The 17,561-nt window shown below is 39.9% G+C and overlaps 2 protein-coding genes across 6 annotated transcripts in view; one reads left to right on the top strand and one right to left on the bottom strand.

Moving 5' to 3' along the window:
* Positions 1–481: 481 nt before the first annotated feature.
* On the bottom strand, positions 482–6,250 carry ubxn2a (UBX domain protein 2A). Of its 3 annotated transcripts, none has more exons than XM_042391017.1 (7): positions 6,105–6,250; positions 4,679–4,741; positions 4,207–4,318; positions 3,727–3,836; positions 2,652–2,789; positions 2,001–2,162; positions 482–1,263 (listed from the first exon to the last, which is right to left on the bottom strand). In XM_042391017.1, the coding sequence occupies exons 2-7, from the start codon at positions 4,720–4,722 to the stop codon at positions 1,080–1,082; spliced, it is 750 nt and encodes a 249-aa protein (XP_042246951.1). In that variant the 5' UTR covers positions 4,723–4,741; positions 6,105–6,250; the 3' UTR covers positions 482–1,079. The 3 variants fall into 3 exon arrangements, with proteins under 3 accessions (XP_042246951.1, XP_042246950.1, XP_042246949.1); XM_042391016.1 differs by lacking the exon at positions 6,105–6,250 and adding an exon at positions 5,152–5,258; XM_042391015.1 differs by lacking the exon at positions 6,105–6,250 and adding an exon at positions 5,115–5,255.
* Positions 6,251–6,959: 709 nt separating this feature from the next.
* Positions 6,960–17,561, top strand: part of atad2b (ATPase family AAA domain containing 2B) — an 81,940-nt gene continuing 71,338 nt past the window's right edge. For all 3 annotated transcript variants that reach the window (XR_006092136.1, XR_006092135.1, XM_042391008.1), the window contains exons 1-15: positions 6,960–7,565; positions 9,333–9,499; positions 10,633–10,664; positions 10,779–10,926; positions 11,562–11,661; positions 11,767–11,896; positions 12,977–13,126; positions 13,294–13,369; positions 13,548–13,649; positions 13,855–13,966; positions 14,161–14,276; positions 14,631–14,805; positions 15,053–15,141; positions 16,260–16,419; positions 17,305–17,395. Coding sequence is in view for 1 of the 3 variants with exons in the window: in XM_042391008.1 (XP_042246942.1) it covers positions 7,467–7,565; positions 9,333–9,499; positions 10,633–10,664; positions 10,779–10,926; positions 11,562–11,661; positions 11,767–11,896; positions 12,977–13,126; positions 13,294–13,369; positions 13,548–13,649; positions 13,855–13,966; positions 14,161–14,276; positions 14,631–14,805; positions 15,053–15,141; positions 16,260–16,419; positions 17,305–17,395 (1,747 nt within the window). In the remaining 2 variants the exon portion in view is untranslated. The remainder of the gene's footprint in view (positions 7,566–9,332; positions 9,500–10,632; positions 10,665–10,778; positions 10,927–11,561; positions 11,662–11,766; positions 11,897–12,976; positions 13,127–13,293; positions 13,370–13,547; positions 13,650–13,854; positions 13,967–14,160; positions 14,277–14,630; positions 14,806–15,052; positions 15,142–16,259; positions 16,420–17,304; positions 17,396–17,561) is intronic.

Here is a 17,561-nt window from a genome sequence, read left to right on the forward strand (position 1 = left end):
TCATAATCTCCTGAAGCTGATGGATGCCCTAATTATGAAATAATTCTGTCAGCAGTCTTCACACAACACCTGGGTAGTGTTAATATGGATTTAACATCTGTCAAGTAACAAGTCAAATAACATAATACATTCCACATTCTGACTTAAATAGCCCCCCCCCCAAAGACAAAGGAAAAATGTTCACACAAGAAAGAAAAAACAATAAATGACAAAACAACTGATAGACCTAAACAGGCAGGCCACCATAAATAACAAGCTGTTATCTTTTCTCTTTTTTTTATCATCATAATGTGCAAATAAAAGATCATATGTTCATTTAATACAATTGTAAACCTAGGGATAAAAATTGAAACAGCAGCCCCTTATTTTAGCAGTTAATAGTGCAGAAAAATTGATGATCACATTTTGGGAAGACTTTAGAGAGTTGGTTGGCGGTGCTGGTGGTGGTATTGTTTATGTGTGTGTGCGTATGGGGGGGGGGGGGGGGGGGGGGGGGGGGGGGGGGGGGGTTACATGTGGTAGACCAACAGATGGACACGCATGGATGACCATCTGCATGGGTGACATTTTCTTGCAGTTTAGGGATTTAGGGAGATCTTCTGGCAGGTAAACACCGTCCTCGGGAGGAAGAAGACAAAGTAAGCATTGACAACAGCACCCTTGGCAGCACCTGGGATGGTTGAGATGTTTGTAACTAACTTACAACATCTCCATTAGACTGTAAATAATCCCACACAGAGACTGTACAGGGAGATAACAATCATCAAGTGCAGCACAAACTGCTGAATTGAGGAAGGTGATAAGTTACGGTATAGGAGGCCTTGAGACCACAATCAGAGGGATGGTGAGGTGTCAAGAGGGGTGGGCGGTGGAGCGCCCTGGTAGCCGAGTGGTTACTGCGCATGACACACAACCGACTTTGGTTGCGTGTCAAGGGACCCTTGTTGCATGTCATGCCCCCCTCTCTTTCCTGTCTGCTTGTCTACTATCAGCTATCCATCTATAAAAACCAAAAAAAAAACAAGAAACAACAACAGAGGGGTGGGTGGTGTGTTGTGTATATTATGGGGCCCGATTGGTCAGGAGTGTCCAAACGGAGCCTGTGTGTTCAGGGGTCTCTGGACAATGACAGCGTTCGCCAAATCCGCCTCCTCAAGACTTAACTCTTTGTCGTTGAGCTCTCGGAAGGGAAGTGATGTCGTCAGGATGAAAGGTGGGCAGCTCCTCTGGCAGCGTGCCACAAAATCTTGAACATCAGTGATCCTAGCCAAAATCAGACAAAAATTAAAGACAAAGCATCTGGACAGAAGATTTTAAAAAAACACACACTAGAGAAAGATAGTTGGAAATATTCCCTACTGAACATCATTCATTGTTTGTTTTCAGGAGCATTCTCGGCCAAAGACTCTACTCTCTCTTGTGACACATGATTTCTTTCTGAAGTACTATACTAGTAACATCATCTATTATTTATTACGACCCAGCATATACAAGTGATCCTATGGCGGCTCTTCTGCTAACACTGAGGCTAGCTGGAGGTTGGAGGGGTTCAGTCCTCTCCATCCTTTAGCTACTAACCCTGTTATATAAATGCTGCATCAGAGTTACGCAATCCCTCTCTGGGGATTTTATAGATCCACTCCGTTGCTACATCTCAGATTATGTTTTCTGCAGCCCCATGCACTGTGGCAGGGGATATAACATGCACCATGCCTGCAACTCCACCAGACTAGAACAAAGCATTACGTAATCTTCAAACAAACCCCCTAGCCACATCCAAAACAAGAACAAACAAAAATCTTTTTGTCATCTTTTGAGTTACTTCTTTCCTGCGATGTTTGAGATTATGATATTTACAGACTGCACAGCAGGGGTGGGAAGAGTCAAGATGTTATTACCCCGAGTAGTTACTCTTGTTTTTAATATGTAGATATTATTTGATGATGTCAAGCTCGCAGATTGAGAAGAAGATGTTTGAGCCTTGAGAATGTGATACGCACCGATGTGATAGGTTAAACCTCTGTACCAATCTCCTGCCATCAGCCAACCAGATCTGCAGGGAGGTAACAGGAAGGGTGTGGTCTAGTGTTACCATGGGAATAGGAGGAGATTCTCCATCCTCGTGCACAGATGGTGACCTGGCCACTACTCTGGGTGCAACACTGGGAATGGACAGAAAAAATAACAGATTAAGCACCAGTTTAAAGTAGACACAGCATAGGAATTATATGTTTTCTTACATGGATAACTGCTTGGTATGGGCAGATAAAATCTCACAGAAAATCCTCTTTGGACTCTCAAGAGAATTTTCTACTCATACAAGATGCTTTGAAAATGTTGAGGCTCTCATTTCATCAGGGTGACTGTCTTGCTTTGTCAGATTTGCTTGTCAGTTTTTAGATACCTGGGTTTAGAAGGACACCTAGTGGTATAAAGTAGAATAGTCTCTTCCTATAATAGATTCAGATCTTGTGATCTGTGCCACTATTTGAGACAATAATGCCAACTCAGCAGTGATTATTTATAACAAATATTAGATGTTATATGCAAAATAATTCTTTATAGAAGGGAAACATTATGTTTTAACATATATAACGCTCTGAAATTTTACGTTTCCCCTGTTAATACTATCAGATATGAGAATCTCTGACCTGCCAAGCCGGTATCCTCGACCACTGAATGGGTGAAAGGCTTTTTTCTTGGGAACATAATTCTCCTCTGTCAGATCCTCCACGCTGATCTCCAGCTCTTCCTCTTCTGCTCTGCTCTCCCACTCTGCCGGAAGCTCCCTGGGACAGATTAAAGACCAGGCTTTGACTCTAGTCAGATCAATCAATATGACAAATGAACACTAATGAGCGTTATGCTTTATCTATGTTATGTCGCCTGGTCGTGGTCTGTAGGAGGGACATCTCTACTGCTAATTTCCTTTTGGAGACTGATGGGTTCAACTGTACGATTGAACCGATGAATTGAACCAGGGACAGACATTATGTTACATATGAGTTAGATAAGTTAGATATCTCTCTATACATGTTGTATGTACACATTTTAGAAGTTTTTATGTAATGTAAAGCTATACATTGTTTGTTTAAATTTGTATTTCTTAACAGAGGAAATGGCAGTTATCAGCGGACATGGTGAAATGTGCCAAAAACCAATGTTGAGCTGAGGTGAAAAAAAAAAAAAAAATTGGACAACTCGGAGAAATCTTTTTTTTTTTTCAATAATAACCCTTTCAGACCAACAGCAACCTGTGTCTGTGGTCAAATCTCAATGAATCAATGCACATCATCTGACCTCATTTTGCAACTACAAGTTGAATCTAAATAAAGAAAAAGAGAAATAAATATATAGAGAGAGGGAGCGAGAGAGAGAGAACTGAAACTTAATTTGGTATTTATGTAATTTCAGAGTTATGAAATATCTAGTGATGAAGTAACCACAATAACGAAAAACTGACACTTTTTTTCCCCATGAAGCACTGTCCTCTACCATCAAGTGTTTGACAATGGGAGGGAACCTGCTTGTTTCAGACCAAATAGTGAATTAATAAAGCCAGAAATTTCATCACATGTAGAACTAACTGTTAAGTCATCAATATTAATCAACAAACCTATGGAGGCTTCATATATGATGGTCCTTTTGTGCTTTAAAACTGTAAAACCTTACTTATTACAACGTTATAAGACTTTGGAAATTCTGGCTTGTCCGAATGAGACTCACCCCCTTTTGATGGCATCCAGGAAGTCTTGGTTTTCTGGTACGGAGTAGCTGCGAAACTCCTCATCGTTTACAGTGAAGCCATCCTTCCACAGCCTCACCACCATCTCCACCTGGAACGAAAGCCACAACAGTGAGCTCTAATGAGTCTGAGACACAATCATCCATGTAGGAGCTGAACTCCACACTTGGTCAACAGCTCAAGTGGCCACTCTGCTGGTAATACGAGAAATGTCAGCCTCACTCTGTTCTTTTTAATCAATGAAATATATATTGTATGTATATATTTAGTATATTTATTTATTCATTGTGACTATAAGGTCATGATTGCATTCATACAAAGTTATTACACAAAACAGGTAACAGTCAATAGTTATTAATTCTAATTTCTGAAAAGCTTAAGTTGATGCTTTCCTGTGATGGCTGCATGGTGCACATTTCAAGAATCGACTGAAGATTTAATTAATAGAATTTGTTTCTGACCTTTGAAGTCCCTGAGGCATCATAACAGATCTTCTCCACCTCATCAAGGAGGTCTTCTACCGAGAAGCTACGCCTCATTGGAGCCTCCGCTTCATTTTCTTCATTGACAACCCTTTAAAGGATAGACAGGTGTGTAATTCAGTCATTATATGCCTTATTAACTTCACCTTGCCTCCCAGTCACAGGGGTTATTATACAGAAAATATTTAGTTCCCGACCCCAAAATTATGCTATAGGTATGTGTTTCTAAACCAGAAAATGTGCCACCAGAAAAAGACTGTGCTCTCAGTGACACATTAACATTCAAGCAAATTGATTTGTCATTTGAGGGGCTTCACACTTAAAAAAAAATACTAACCTCCAACATAACATCCAGTGAGTTGAATTGCTACTGTATGGCTCTCATTTTAAACTCTTCCCTTTAAATATAAGGAAATTAAAGGAACAATGCAACCAATTTGATGAGACTTACCACTTTTCATCTTTCTCACCCCCCACAGTGTCAATATCTTTCATGACGTTTTGTGTTTTCCATCTAAAGGGGGAAAACAACATGCAAAGTCGTGAGCAAAACACATTTCATCATAACGGCTTTACAGAGTATATTTTTAGTACACCTTTATTAGGCGGGTTATCATGTAAATTGATTAAACAGCATTCACATGTACACAATTAGTGAGTTAGACGGTTACAAAATGCCCCAATAAATGTTCATTTCATTTTAATAAAGGTCTATAACGTTACTGGTAAACATACACCACCACAAACAGCCTGTAGCCTTAACGTTCATTATATAAGTGGGCGTCACAGAGCACAGTACGCACGCAGACCCAAAGATACAGGACCTGTGTATAACATGGATTATATATATATATATATACATTTACACACAACTGATGCTCATTTACATGCGCGTAATAAGGCTGAGGTCAAATACTGATTTACCAGTCCGCGTTTTCTCGGTTAATCCGGGGCTACACATCTGCAGCCATAAATTTCGAGCAGCAGCTCTTGTGCTGAGCAATGCGTGACGTAAGCAGTGCCGTAAAACGGGCTCCAGTGTCGTAATGATACTATACTGCTGAGCTCTGCACATCCTCTTCCAATTGAAACTGATGATACAGTGTTAAATGGCATGGTAAACACACCTGATACACTAAGGCACCCCCATAGGGCAATATTGCTCTATAAAAAAAATTACTGAATATGTATTAACAGCATGCTAGTAGATTCTATCTATCTATCTATCTATCTATCTATCTATCTATCTATCTATCTATCTATCGTGAAATAATTGTATTTGCCTCTCCAGCTGCGGGGCGCACCACTGTATCCCTGTAGGCTAACATCATTATTCACTACAATAATAATGCACTGCATTCAAATACTCATATCATGGGGTGTACAATGATAATAATTAGGCTAATATGATATATATATATATATATATATATATATATATATATATATATATATATATATATATATATATATTTGTGCTTGTCATCTTTTCATCAGTAAATTAATGAGTTGTATTATGATTACGTTTCTGTTAATCTTCTTGAAACACATGGTGCATCTGTGGTTCAGCAAGATTATAATGATCACATCTGCTTCAATATTATCATTCACTGTGGTATATTATCAGAGTGATAAAAGGTTCCAACCTTGTGTTCATTTACTCATGTCTTCACAGTTAAATCACAGATTATGTCCTCAACACCTTCATGCATTTGGATATAATGTCATAGGAATACAAGGAAATAAAGCAATGTTTTTTTTTTTAGCTTCTAAATAAATATAGATTGAGACAAAATGATGAACCAGATGGCTAGCACAGTGGCATTTTCAGTCATGCCAGAAATAGAACTGGCAACACACACACATACAGTACATACACACACAGTTTTGGGTTTCAGCAGTGCTCCCCAAACTGGGGTCAAGGGATCCCACAGAGGATCTGGAGAGGATCACAGGGACTTCCTGGCAAAATACAGTTTTGTTTAATGTCACTTTTACTTTGTAGCAAACCTAATCTGATCAAAGATTTCAAACTTTCCACTGTTATTGCCCCACCTGCAGTAGAGACAGATAACAAAAATAATAATAACATGTTATTTGACATCCTACAAAATAACCTTTTAAGGTGATAGTAATAATGCTTTTATGAAATATTTCCACTGTTCCAGAATCAACACATTTTTCGTGATTCAAGACCAGGTTTTATGTTTACATAATTACTATAATACACAGATCACATACTTTTTTTGATATTAGCATTTAGAATTAAGGAGAGTGGATTGTAACATGTAATGGTCAATTGTGAAAACAGTGAAGATCTGGTCTTTCCAGTAACTGCTGTCTGCATCTGTTCTCTGCCAGCTTCAAAAAGACTCCCACCCCGCTTAACTTTTATAATTTATATTCCTCTCCACTAAAAACAAGAAAATAAAAAGTTAAAAATCACTACAGCACGATATTCATCTGAAGGGTACACTGTGTACTCAAGATTACAGACGTTATCTTCTTATTTTTCTTGACCTTATTTCCTTTCCTTATTCCTCTTGACAGTGGTTGTCAAACTTTTTCACGTCAAGGATCCCTAAACTGACACAAATTTGATAAGATTTTGTCCCAGGGTCCCCCATCTGTTAAGATCTTTGCTTTTAGATGGGTTTTTTTTACATAAAGTGTATAAAACCCATTATCAAAATAGTCATACATTCTGTCATTGTATTGTGGATGGAATTATACTGAAAATAAATTGCTCCCCTTGTTGCTGGAGACTCCCTGGAGTCCCTTCAATGTCCCCTGGGGGTCCAAGGAACTCACTATGAAAACCACTGCTTCTTGATACTTATTTTAATGTAGCAGTGACTTCATTGTACTTCATCTGGAATTCTGTCTCAGCTGCATCTTGCAATTTATTATGACCCATAACATTACATAAACATTAGTATTGACTATTATGGTCTCTTTGATGTTTATGTAGTATCCATATGAAAACAATGATGTTAGTTCTTTGAAGTAGACGTCCAGTCAACAAAAATTAATGCATCTGCTCAACAGACCCATTCACTTGACAGAAGAAGGGAGAGAGAGGAAGAGAGAGAGGGAGAGAGAAAGAGAGAGAGAGGGAGAGAGAGAGAGAGAGAGAGAGAGAGAGAGAGAGAAATGGCGCCTCGATGCTGCGCTCACTGAGGCAGTGTTTGGAGCCGGTTAGGGAGACTCTGTAAGGGCAGACAAAAGAAAAAACAAACATGGTGAACACAAGGAAAAGCTCACGGCCAGGGAGCGGTCCCTTCATCTCCTCGAGGACTAGGTCGTCGTCGAGAAACGAGCGAAACTCTGAAGACCATGTAAGCCGGTTTCTTTTCTTTGCCGGCGAGCTAGCTGGCTCTTGCTAGTTGGCTAGGTAGCTGTAGCCGTGGCCTCAAGGTGCTCCACACAATGTATTATTCACAGCAAAAATACGAGCAGTGTTGGACTTGACACCCGCACAGTCACGCAGATACACAACAAAAGACACGAATGGAGCGATTCACACGGGTGTCATTCGCCCTGAACGTATTGCACAGCTGTCAAATCACAAGCTAGCGATGTTAACTCCCGGCTAGCCCTAAGTTGAGTTCCCTTTGTGTTTGGCAATTTTACCCGGCGGACTTGTTTCACCATTGTCTCTACAAATAAGCCTTTCAAATAAGGACAACTCGGATTTTGACACGGGGCCACTAGCGTTACTTCATGTCGTCGTCCTGGAAGTATTACAGCAGTTATTTTCTCAAACGTGAAGAAAAATAGCGTTAGTTAAAGCTAGCGTGTATAGGGTACAGCTAGCCCAACAGCTAGCTGACAGTGGGGGAAGGGAGTCCAGGTTCACAACAGTTGGCTGGCTCATGTCCCGTATTTAGCAAGTATGAACTTGGTGAACTTTGTGTTATTAGTACCCTTAAAGACCACTAAACATCCTGTTTTTACTGTAAGTGTTTTAAACGCACTGATATAATGCTATACGATTTTGCTTTACTTATTCCAAATGTACACTAAATCATCAGCTTTACTCACAGTCCGTCTGACCTACAAGCTGTCTGACAGTCTTTGTTTCAAAATGTAAACATTGAGATTATGTAAGGCAAGGCTCCCTGTTTCTGCGTTATTTACAATCATCAAAGCACTCAACACAGACAAACCCTATAGTTCACCGATCTGATGATTTATTGATAGTCATTAGCACATTCTTGAGTTTTAATGGGCTGTTTGGCGAGGGTTTATACTTTCTTAAATTGTGGTTCAAAAAATTCGACTCATTCCTGGCTTATGGCCAATCCAGCTGGTTGCAAGCCAGGCTAACTGATGGCACATGAAATGTGATCTGTGATTAAAAGGCTTAAGAGTAATAAACCTTACACTCTCACAGTTTTATTTCTAGAAGTCAGATTGTTTGTGTACTCTTCGCTGTCACATATCTGTGGCAGTTTGATGTGTGTAAATGTTTGTTCTTGTAAACGTGGACTAAAGAGTGACAATCTTTTTGTGACAATGTTTGGATTTAAAGGAGGAGTAATACTGGGCAGTACCAATATGAACCCCATCAGGCCTCCTCTGAGTCTTTGCTCACTGATGGTACATCTTGCACTTTGCAGTCTGTCTGCATCTATCTATCCAGCCAGTCAGGCAAACCCCTTTGCAGGCATTGCAGACAGTTGCCTATGACAACAGTGAGATATGCTCTCATATCAGCAGGGAAGTTAAGCTGTGAAGGGCGTGAACATCAAGGGCATATGTCTGGTTGGGGCTCTGTTGTGATTCAGAGAATACACTGAGGAGTTATGTACAAGATGTCTCGTCTCATCGTGATACTCTTACCTGGTCTTGCTATTTGGAGTTCTTGCTTTCTTATGTTTTTATGGATTTGATTTTTATGTGAGCAGTTTGGTCATGCATGTTTCTGGATTTATACAATGATTGACACAGTGATTTCTTTTAATGCAAATATTTGTGAAATGTTGTGACAGTATGTGAGATCCTCTTTTCTCTGTTGCTTCATGTTATGATTTTTGTTACTGTTGTGTTCACTCTTCCCTCCTTTTTCTTAAACGTTGGTGTGGTGTATTTATGTTCATCAGAAGGAGGCCGGTAGTGATGTGAGCAGTACCAGCAGCCCGTGGTTGGCTCCCCCTTCCAAGCGGACGCGGCGGCAGACCGCCTCTGAGCCCAGCTCCAGTGATACCTCCCCATCCCCTCAGACTAAGGGCCAGAGGGTCAGCTGGGACATTCCCACCTACCGCACTAGGTCAGCTGCAGGATTTTGTCTTACTTTATGATTGTATTGTGCAGCATAATGATAGACAAGTATATTACTACATTGGTTTCTGCAGAAATATATTGTGTCAAGATTAAGTTGTATTAAAGTCATGTAGTTTTTTGGTTTGTCTGCAAGTGTAAGTAATCCAGAGTTGGTCTAGATGTGATGTGATATGAGCTCTCAAATAGTGTTATTTGTCAGTCCCTCCAGGATTCTGCAGAATTTATTTATTTTTTATAATTGCGATCAAAAATGCTTGATTTTGCAGTGGCTGTTCTCAAAATTTGTCATACAATTTACAATTTTTATGTGCTCTTATTGTGGTAAAATTGCAGGAATTGGGAAAAATTGCAAGCAAAGGAAAATAATGCGATTATTTATTTATTTATTTTTTAAACTACTACCAATGAAGAGTCATATGTAATCACTTCCTTTGATAAAAATCACACTGCATATCGCAGAAACAACTATATTTCAGTGCTAATTTGAATTTATTTTCTGAACATGAGAACCATGGGCTCAAAGTTATATAAAAAAGAAAAATATTGTACAAGAGTTCCATTTATAAGCCTTTATTAAATAAACTTTCAGCTCAACATTAGCGACAAATAAAATCAGTCAGTAATTCCATTAAAATACACCCATTAACATAAAAGTATAGTTTCATTTCCAAAGCGCCCATTTTTATGTTTGAGGTAGATTATGTCCTTCTTTGCTGTCTGAACAACGCATCACCTTGAATTCTTCTGACTAACTGAATGCAAACCTCATTTGGGAACATTTTGGAATTGTTTTGCTCGGTCTATGGCTTGGCAGTCTATGGTGGTCATTTTTGCTGGCAGGTGAGATTTGTCCATCGTCCACCTGAATGCATGCCTGAATCCTTGCTGAATGCACTGAATTGCCACAAATGGTCCGAATCACAAGTGGTCTGTTGATTTGGTACATTTCATGCCGAAGAGTTGCAGTAATTTGGCAAAATTACAAGCTCTCACAAATATTGCAGAGATTCCTTGAATTTGCGTTAATTATTGCGATCGCAAAATCGCGATTTCCTGGAGGGACTGATTTGTGATTAATTGTAGTCTGTGCAGATTTTCACTTTGTTGTTTTATTTCTAGGTTGTCATCTCGTATAATGCAGAATGGGCACGGTAATGCAATTTATCTTTTTCAATCAGTCCATTCTTTGTAGTGTTATGTAGAGCATATAGCATGTATAGCAATTAGAAAATGTATCTCTGATTTAATTATTGTTGATGCTGCAGCCCATATGAGTCACCGGAATGAGGAGAGTGGAGGGGGAGATCACTCTCACATGAATGGCCATGTGGAGCTGAAGAGGAGTTGCCGGGTGAAGAAGAGCCAATTTGAACACCTCAATCAGAGCCTGCTGTTTGACCAGCTGGTCAACAGGTAAGCTAGCAGATGCGCTACTGACACCTTTTCTTGCTTTCCTCAAACAGAAGAGATACAGGACTCAGGAGCATACAGTTTAATCTCTGACCAAATGGAAGTGGACTTCTTATACTTGAGAAAAGTCCAAAAAGGACCATAACAAGCACATTTATTTAACTGTTTTTGGTTGTTATGATGGTAATGGTCAGGTCTGATTCCTTCAGAAAGCTACTTGACATTTTTTTTTGGCTCAATTTTCCAGAATATTGGATTTGAACTAAAACATGATTAAAGATATAACGTTGACCTTCAGCTTTAAGGGTGTCTTAAGAGCACTCACATCCTCTACTTATACAAAATCTTTGAACCGTGTATCAGTTAAGTTATAAATCATGCCCTTCTGTTAAAAAAATATGGATGTGAACGCCTCAAATTAGAGATGAAAGTCAGCACTTTATCTTCATAGCTATTCTTTCTTTTCATATCCCATATGCTGGAGTAAAGAGACGACACAGCAAAAATGTCACTGTTCAAAACTGCACTGTCGACATTGTAGGTCATATAACTCCTCCAGACAAGAACGTTCCCTGTTAAGCTTCTGTAAAGGTGCCTTCAGTTTGTCATTCTGTGTGGTTCTGTGTGTTTATGTGCAGCACTGCTGAGGCTGTCCTCCAGGAGATGGACAACATCAGCAGCATCAGGCAGAACCGTGAAGTGGAGCGACTTCGCATGTGGACTGGAGACACTGAGGAGGTGAATGTGGTGCAGCTGTAACACACAACCCAGAGCTTGAAAAGTCCCACTGTCTGATAATCTAATATGAACACAAGTGATAACATTAAGGCCCTGTTCTTGCAGGAAAACATGGACATGTATTCCCGGGTGAAGCGCAGGAAATCCATGCGCAGGAGCACTTTCAGCATGCCTACACACCACAAAGTCATGAGTAAAACGGAGCAGGAGGAGGAAGAGGAGGAGGGGACAGAAGGCAAGTTTCCTACTTATGTGCTCTTTATGAATCAGTGGAAAGAAGGAAAGAACTATCTCATCTTTTAACTGAATTAATCAAATTTAAAAATCTAGATTTGGTTCAGTGTACTTAAAGGAATACTATGTAGGATTTGTTGGTTGCTGTTTGTAAACACAACAAATTGGCCTCTTTTCCCTGGCTCAACAACACCAGAGCGAGCTGAGAGCATGAAAGAGAGAGAGAGAAAGCAGCAGTAGTCAAGCAATCTAGGGAGTGAATGAAGTAAGGGAGTGGCAGTAGCGAGAACAAAGCAGTGAATCAGAGAGATAAAATGTTAATTTCTTAATGTTTCATGGCGGTTACGTTCTAAAGCACAAATAAACACGCCCACACCTCTGCACACTTCCATACAAACCTATGGGAAGGTGCTGCATTGCCGGATTTGGTGTGAATGCAGCTGAAGATCCTGTCCACTGTGGTCTCTCTGCTCTGTGTGTGTGTGTGTGTGTGTGTGTGTGTGTGTGTGTGTGTGTGTGTGTGTGTGTGTGTGTGTGTGTGTGTGTGTGTGTGTGTGTGTGTATGTGTGTGTATGTGTGTGTATGTGTGTGTGTGTGTGTGTGTGTGTGTGTGTGTGTGGCTCAGCCCGGCCCTCAGTCAAACAGACAGAGAGCAGAGGAGACAGACAGAGAATCATAGTGCTACTGTTGAAAGCATTAAGGGGAATCACTGAAGCGAAAAAAACCCCAACAAAAAACAGCAATGTAATCCGGTCGCTATGTTTTTAGACTCCTGACCTCACACCCTGTGTGCTGTCATAGGCTGGGAGCTACACACCCACTGCCCAAAGATTGACGCCCAGAAACGTCCCGGACACAGCAAAATAATAAGAAAATACAGGCAAAGGACAGGGTCTCTGTAGATACATACACTGCCACACACTTCTAGTGGGTCATAAGTGATGATTGACAGGGATTATTTTTGTATAAGTACATATGTTGTTATTTAGGGAAATCCTACATATTATGCCTTTTTAATCCTGAGATACTGAATCATTTAAAAGCTCGTACTTTGTAATAAAACCACACTTTTGTCTTGCAGAATCTCACGGGGAGGAAGAAGAGGAGGATGCGGAAGATGACGATGAAGATGATGAAGGGGATGAAGCAGAGGAGGCAGGAGAGGAAAATGACAGACCGTACAACCTTAGGCAGCGTAAAACTGTGCAGAGATATGAGGCACCACCTATTGGTAATTACGATATTTTTTTTCTTATCAAAAATGTATATATATTTGTTTAGCTGTGTTAGGCGCTATGTTCCTTTTTTTTTTAAATGATTTTCTCTGTTCAATCATGTTTTAGACTATTTTAGAGGCTTGGTGTGTGACAACCAGCTGTTTTGTGTTTGTTTTCTCAGAACCTGTGAACAGAAAACCGAGCAACCAATCACTTTTTGACACCCACAGATCCCCAGCAAGAAGAAGCCATATAAGGTTAGTAGAAATCAAATCTGATGCTAAATGCTACATGTCTGACTCTTACCCTTTTTCATTTGTGCAATGACTAATAGAATCTGAGCTATAGTTCTTTACACTCTCTTCTCTGCTGATAATTAAGTAATGTGACAAGGTGGTGGTGTGATACTGAATCTGAATTGTCACACTTCTCCAGAGTGAAGAAACATGCCATTCACAGCAGTGACACAACCTCGTCTTCTGACGAAGAACGGTTTGAGCGAAGAAAAAGCAAGAGCATGACCCGGGCAAGGAACAGGTGATGGATGCTGCTTTCTTTCTTCTACCTTTTCATCTTTTTCTGTTGGTGTCATATGGTTTTTCAAAGTAATTCTAAAGTTGTTGAGATCTAGGTACAAGGACTGCAGCCATAGTCGTAGTATTATCCTCGTGTTTCTGTGGCCGACTGTTTGTTCTCGTCAGATGTAATCATTTATTGTATATAAATCCTATTTGTGTCACAGATGTTTGCCCATGAACTTGACAGCAGAAGACCTGGCTAGTGGGGTGCTGCGTGATCGGGTGAAAGTGGGTGCCAGTTTGGCGGACGTGGATCCCATGAATCTTGACAGCTCAGTGAGTGTTTACAATCATAAATACCTATTAGCTGTAGAGTAGCACGACTTTGGTCTTAAATCTTGGAAGTTCCACATGGAGTTTTCTTAATGATACTTACTGTATTAATGCATTTTTGTAGCCATACATGGAGACTTCCTGGCTTAAGCTCTGTGTTCATAGGTGAATTTTAAAAATATGCTTGCTCTTCCCAGGTGAAATTTGACAGTGTTGGTGGCCTAAGTAATCACATCCAGTCACTAAAGGAGATGGTAGTGTTCCCGCTGCTTTATCCTGAAGTCTTTGAGAAGTTCAAGATTCAGCCTCCCAGGTGAGAAGATCCGATATATGACACTTTATTTCAAGGTTGTCACTTTATTTGGTTTGATTGAAAATCAGGTTATATTTTGACAACATATAGGTGCATATAGGTCTTTCATGATGACATGATGCATAGATATAAGGTAATATAGATATGTAGTATTTCTCAGTAAAACAGCAAGTTTACTCACTTATTCAGTAGATGTAGACAGATTAGTAGAGGGACAAATTAGATATATTACAAGGTGAGCTTTTCTTTTTATGTAGAATTGTTAGCTCAAACTTGGCTCAATTTAAAAAAAAGTGTCTTAATTTGCAGTTATCAAATAAACAGAGCCTCTATTTCCTCTCCATTCCTTTTTAGAGGGTGTTTGTTTTACGGCCCCCCGGGGACTGGAAAGACTCTGGTAGCACGGGCGCTTGCCAATGAGTGTAGCCAGGGAGACAAGAAGGTTTCCTTCTTCATGAGGAAAGGAGCTGACTGCCTCAGCAAGTGGGTCGGTGAATCAGAACGCCAGTTACGCCTGCTCTTTGACCAGGTGAGTCACCTGCTGAGGTCTGAAGGCAGTTGGTGGACAACATCCTTGTAGGCTTTAGTTACTTAACCAGAGTTAACTTCACAATGTAAATAGAAAACTGTTTATTTACTGCAGCTATAATACTATTAACTATAACTTCACTTTTGTATCTTTTGAGAAAAATCTTACTTTACCCAGCTGTAATCAGTCAGTGTGTGTGTGTGTATGTGAGTATAATGGTCTTTTTGTTTTGTGTGCTTTTGATCAGGCTTACCTGATGAGGCCATCCATTATCTTCTTTGATGAAATTGATGGTTTGGCTCCAGTTCGCTCCAGCAGGCAAGACCAGATACACAGGTAAGACTAATGTGGTTAAACGCTCACATCGCCGAATGACAACTATTCTGTATTTTTGTTTATGCTTTAAACATGCTGCCACCTCCAACATGGCCCAGTGTCAAATTTCTCTTATAGTCAGTCTGGCAGTGAGCACCCTCAAGAGTGTTTGGTTTTTTTGTGTATGTCTTTTATTACCACAGTGGTAATCATGGTTTCACACATCTTACATAAGGATAAAATACAAAAAATGGCAACTATTTAAAAAAAACAAAAACCCTTAACTGTACTATACAACTGTGACCTGCAGTAGTGGAAGTGTAAAAATCGCAGCTGCTTTTATTTAAGTGCACATTGGCATATTTGGATCTGCAAGTCTAAACTACCGCTGCTGATACTTCTCCTGCCGATGGGTGGCACAATGACACTTAAGTCCTTATTTGTTTGTTTGTTCATATGGCATCAGAAAGCAATGGAAATCAGAATTTATATCAATGTTACTTCCGACGCAGACCAGTTTAAAGCGCTGTAGGTGAGGAAGATTCTGATAATGCAAGTGCAGCTTACACTTTATCCTTGATCCTTGAGGAAATGGTTGCCTTCCAGAAAATTGAATATTTGCTACTGTGAAATGCAACATTACGATTCTGGCGTACAATTTATTCAAAACATGAAATGTGTATACTTGAGTTTATAGAACTTCTTTTCATGCTGGGTAGTTGTAGTCAACAGGGAACTAGAATTGATGATATTTTTGCTTCACAGCGCTTTGTTCATTATGCCTGTTTGAAAGAACAGGTGAGAGGAGGTCTCATATTTGCAAAAACTAAAGCCTTGTATTATTATGTCAGTACTGTCTCATGAATCCAGTCAATATTGTCTTAATCTTCTAATTTGGCTACACCTACATGTCATGTATTTGTAGTACATCTTGCCTTCACTGTATATTCAATCAAGTCAGATTTTATTCTGCTTTTGTCTGAAAGCAATTTAAGTTAGATTACTTGTACAACTTTGGTTTTTGGTGTTTTTTAATGAAATTCCAATTCGACCAGTATGTTAAATAATGTATTATTTTTCTCTATATACTGAGAGGCATGTATTACATTCTGTTCCACCACCTTTCTCCTTTGGTCCAGTTCTATTGTGTCCACTCTGCTGGCCTTGATGGACGGCTTGGACAGTCGTGGGGAGATAGTGGTCATTGGTGCTACAAACAGACTTGACTCTATCGACCCGGCACTCAGGAGACCTGGACGCTTTGACCGGGAGTTTCTGTTCAACCTGCCCGACAAGAAGGTGAGACGCAGTGAAACATGAGTATTGTGGATATCTGACATGTGTATATCGACACAGTAATCGTCTTCTCACATACAAAAATCTGATTTTCATTAATACTTGATTTGTATACCTAAAAGACTGCATGTTATGCAGTAGTCCAACATACTCAATGGCAGTTTATCATAGATGGAATCTGCATCTCTGACAGCACGCAACATCCTGTGCAAGCAGCACTTACTGCTGTACCTACACGCACACCCCACTGGACACACAATGTAATGCACAAGTAATCAGGGTTTTACTCATAAGAGTCCTGCGATGAAATTAGTACATGCAGCCCTCTGGCTATCAAGAGTCTCCTCTGCTGTTTTTCTTTGCTGTTTGATGTTTTGATCCAACAAGCAAGTGGCAAAGCAGATCCTCATTAGGTCTCGAGAAAATTAATTTTAGCGGCTTTATTGTCATGCAGTTCTGATTCTTTTTATCTTGCACTTGAGGAGACATGGCTTTTTTCTTTTTATTGTGCACAAAACAATGTGCGTGCATGTGAATGTGACAGCGAATCAGATAAATGGTGACTCCTCCCCATTGAGCCTGTCCAATTGGTCATCTTGCGTTTTTTTGTCCACACAGTGGGATCGTTGGTAATCAAAGCCTAATCTGCAGGCCATTGCCAGCTAAACTCAGCAGTAGTGAGCCCTGACTAATTTAAAAACCTCACCCTTTTGGAAATAGCAAGCAAGTTCAAACCCCCACCCCACCCCCACATTTTAACCTTTCTTATTTTTACCTTAATAGTGTTTTTTTGCCATGTTGCTTCTATTAGGCTACACCGGACCTGATCTCCCTCATGTTTTGACTCTTTTTTTGTCTGTTTTCCTTTGTCTTTCTCTCTCTGTTCAGGCCAGAAAGCACATCTTGGAGATACACACAAGGGACTGGAATCCCAAATTGGCTGAGCCATTTGTAGATGAACTTGCAGAAAAATGTGTCGGTAAGAGTGATTCATGTGTGTACTTTGTGCCATCTTTGCAATATGAATGTCACGCCAAATTACCACTGTCTAATGTGGATCTATAAAGGACATAGTACACCAAGCAGTATCAAAAAAGCGTTAAAAAAAAAACCAAACTTCTTCACTGAATCTGCTCACATTGCTT

This window comes from Thunnus maccoyii, chromosome 17 (genome assembly GCF_910596095.1).
Source record: "Thunnus maccoyii chromosome 17, fThuMac1.1, whole genome shotgun sequence".
NCBI classification, from domain to species: Eukaryota; Metazoa; Chordata; class Actinopteri; order Scombriformes; family Scombridae; genus Thunnus; species Thunnus maccoyii.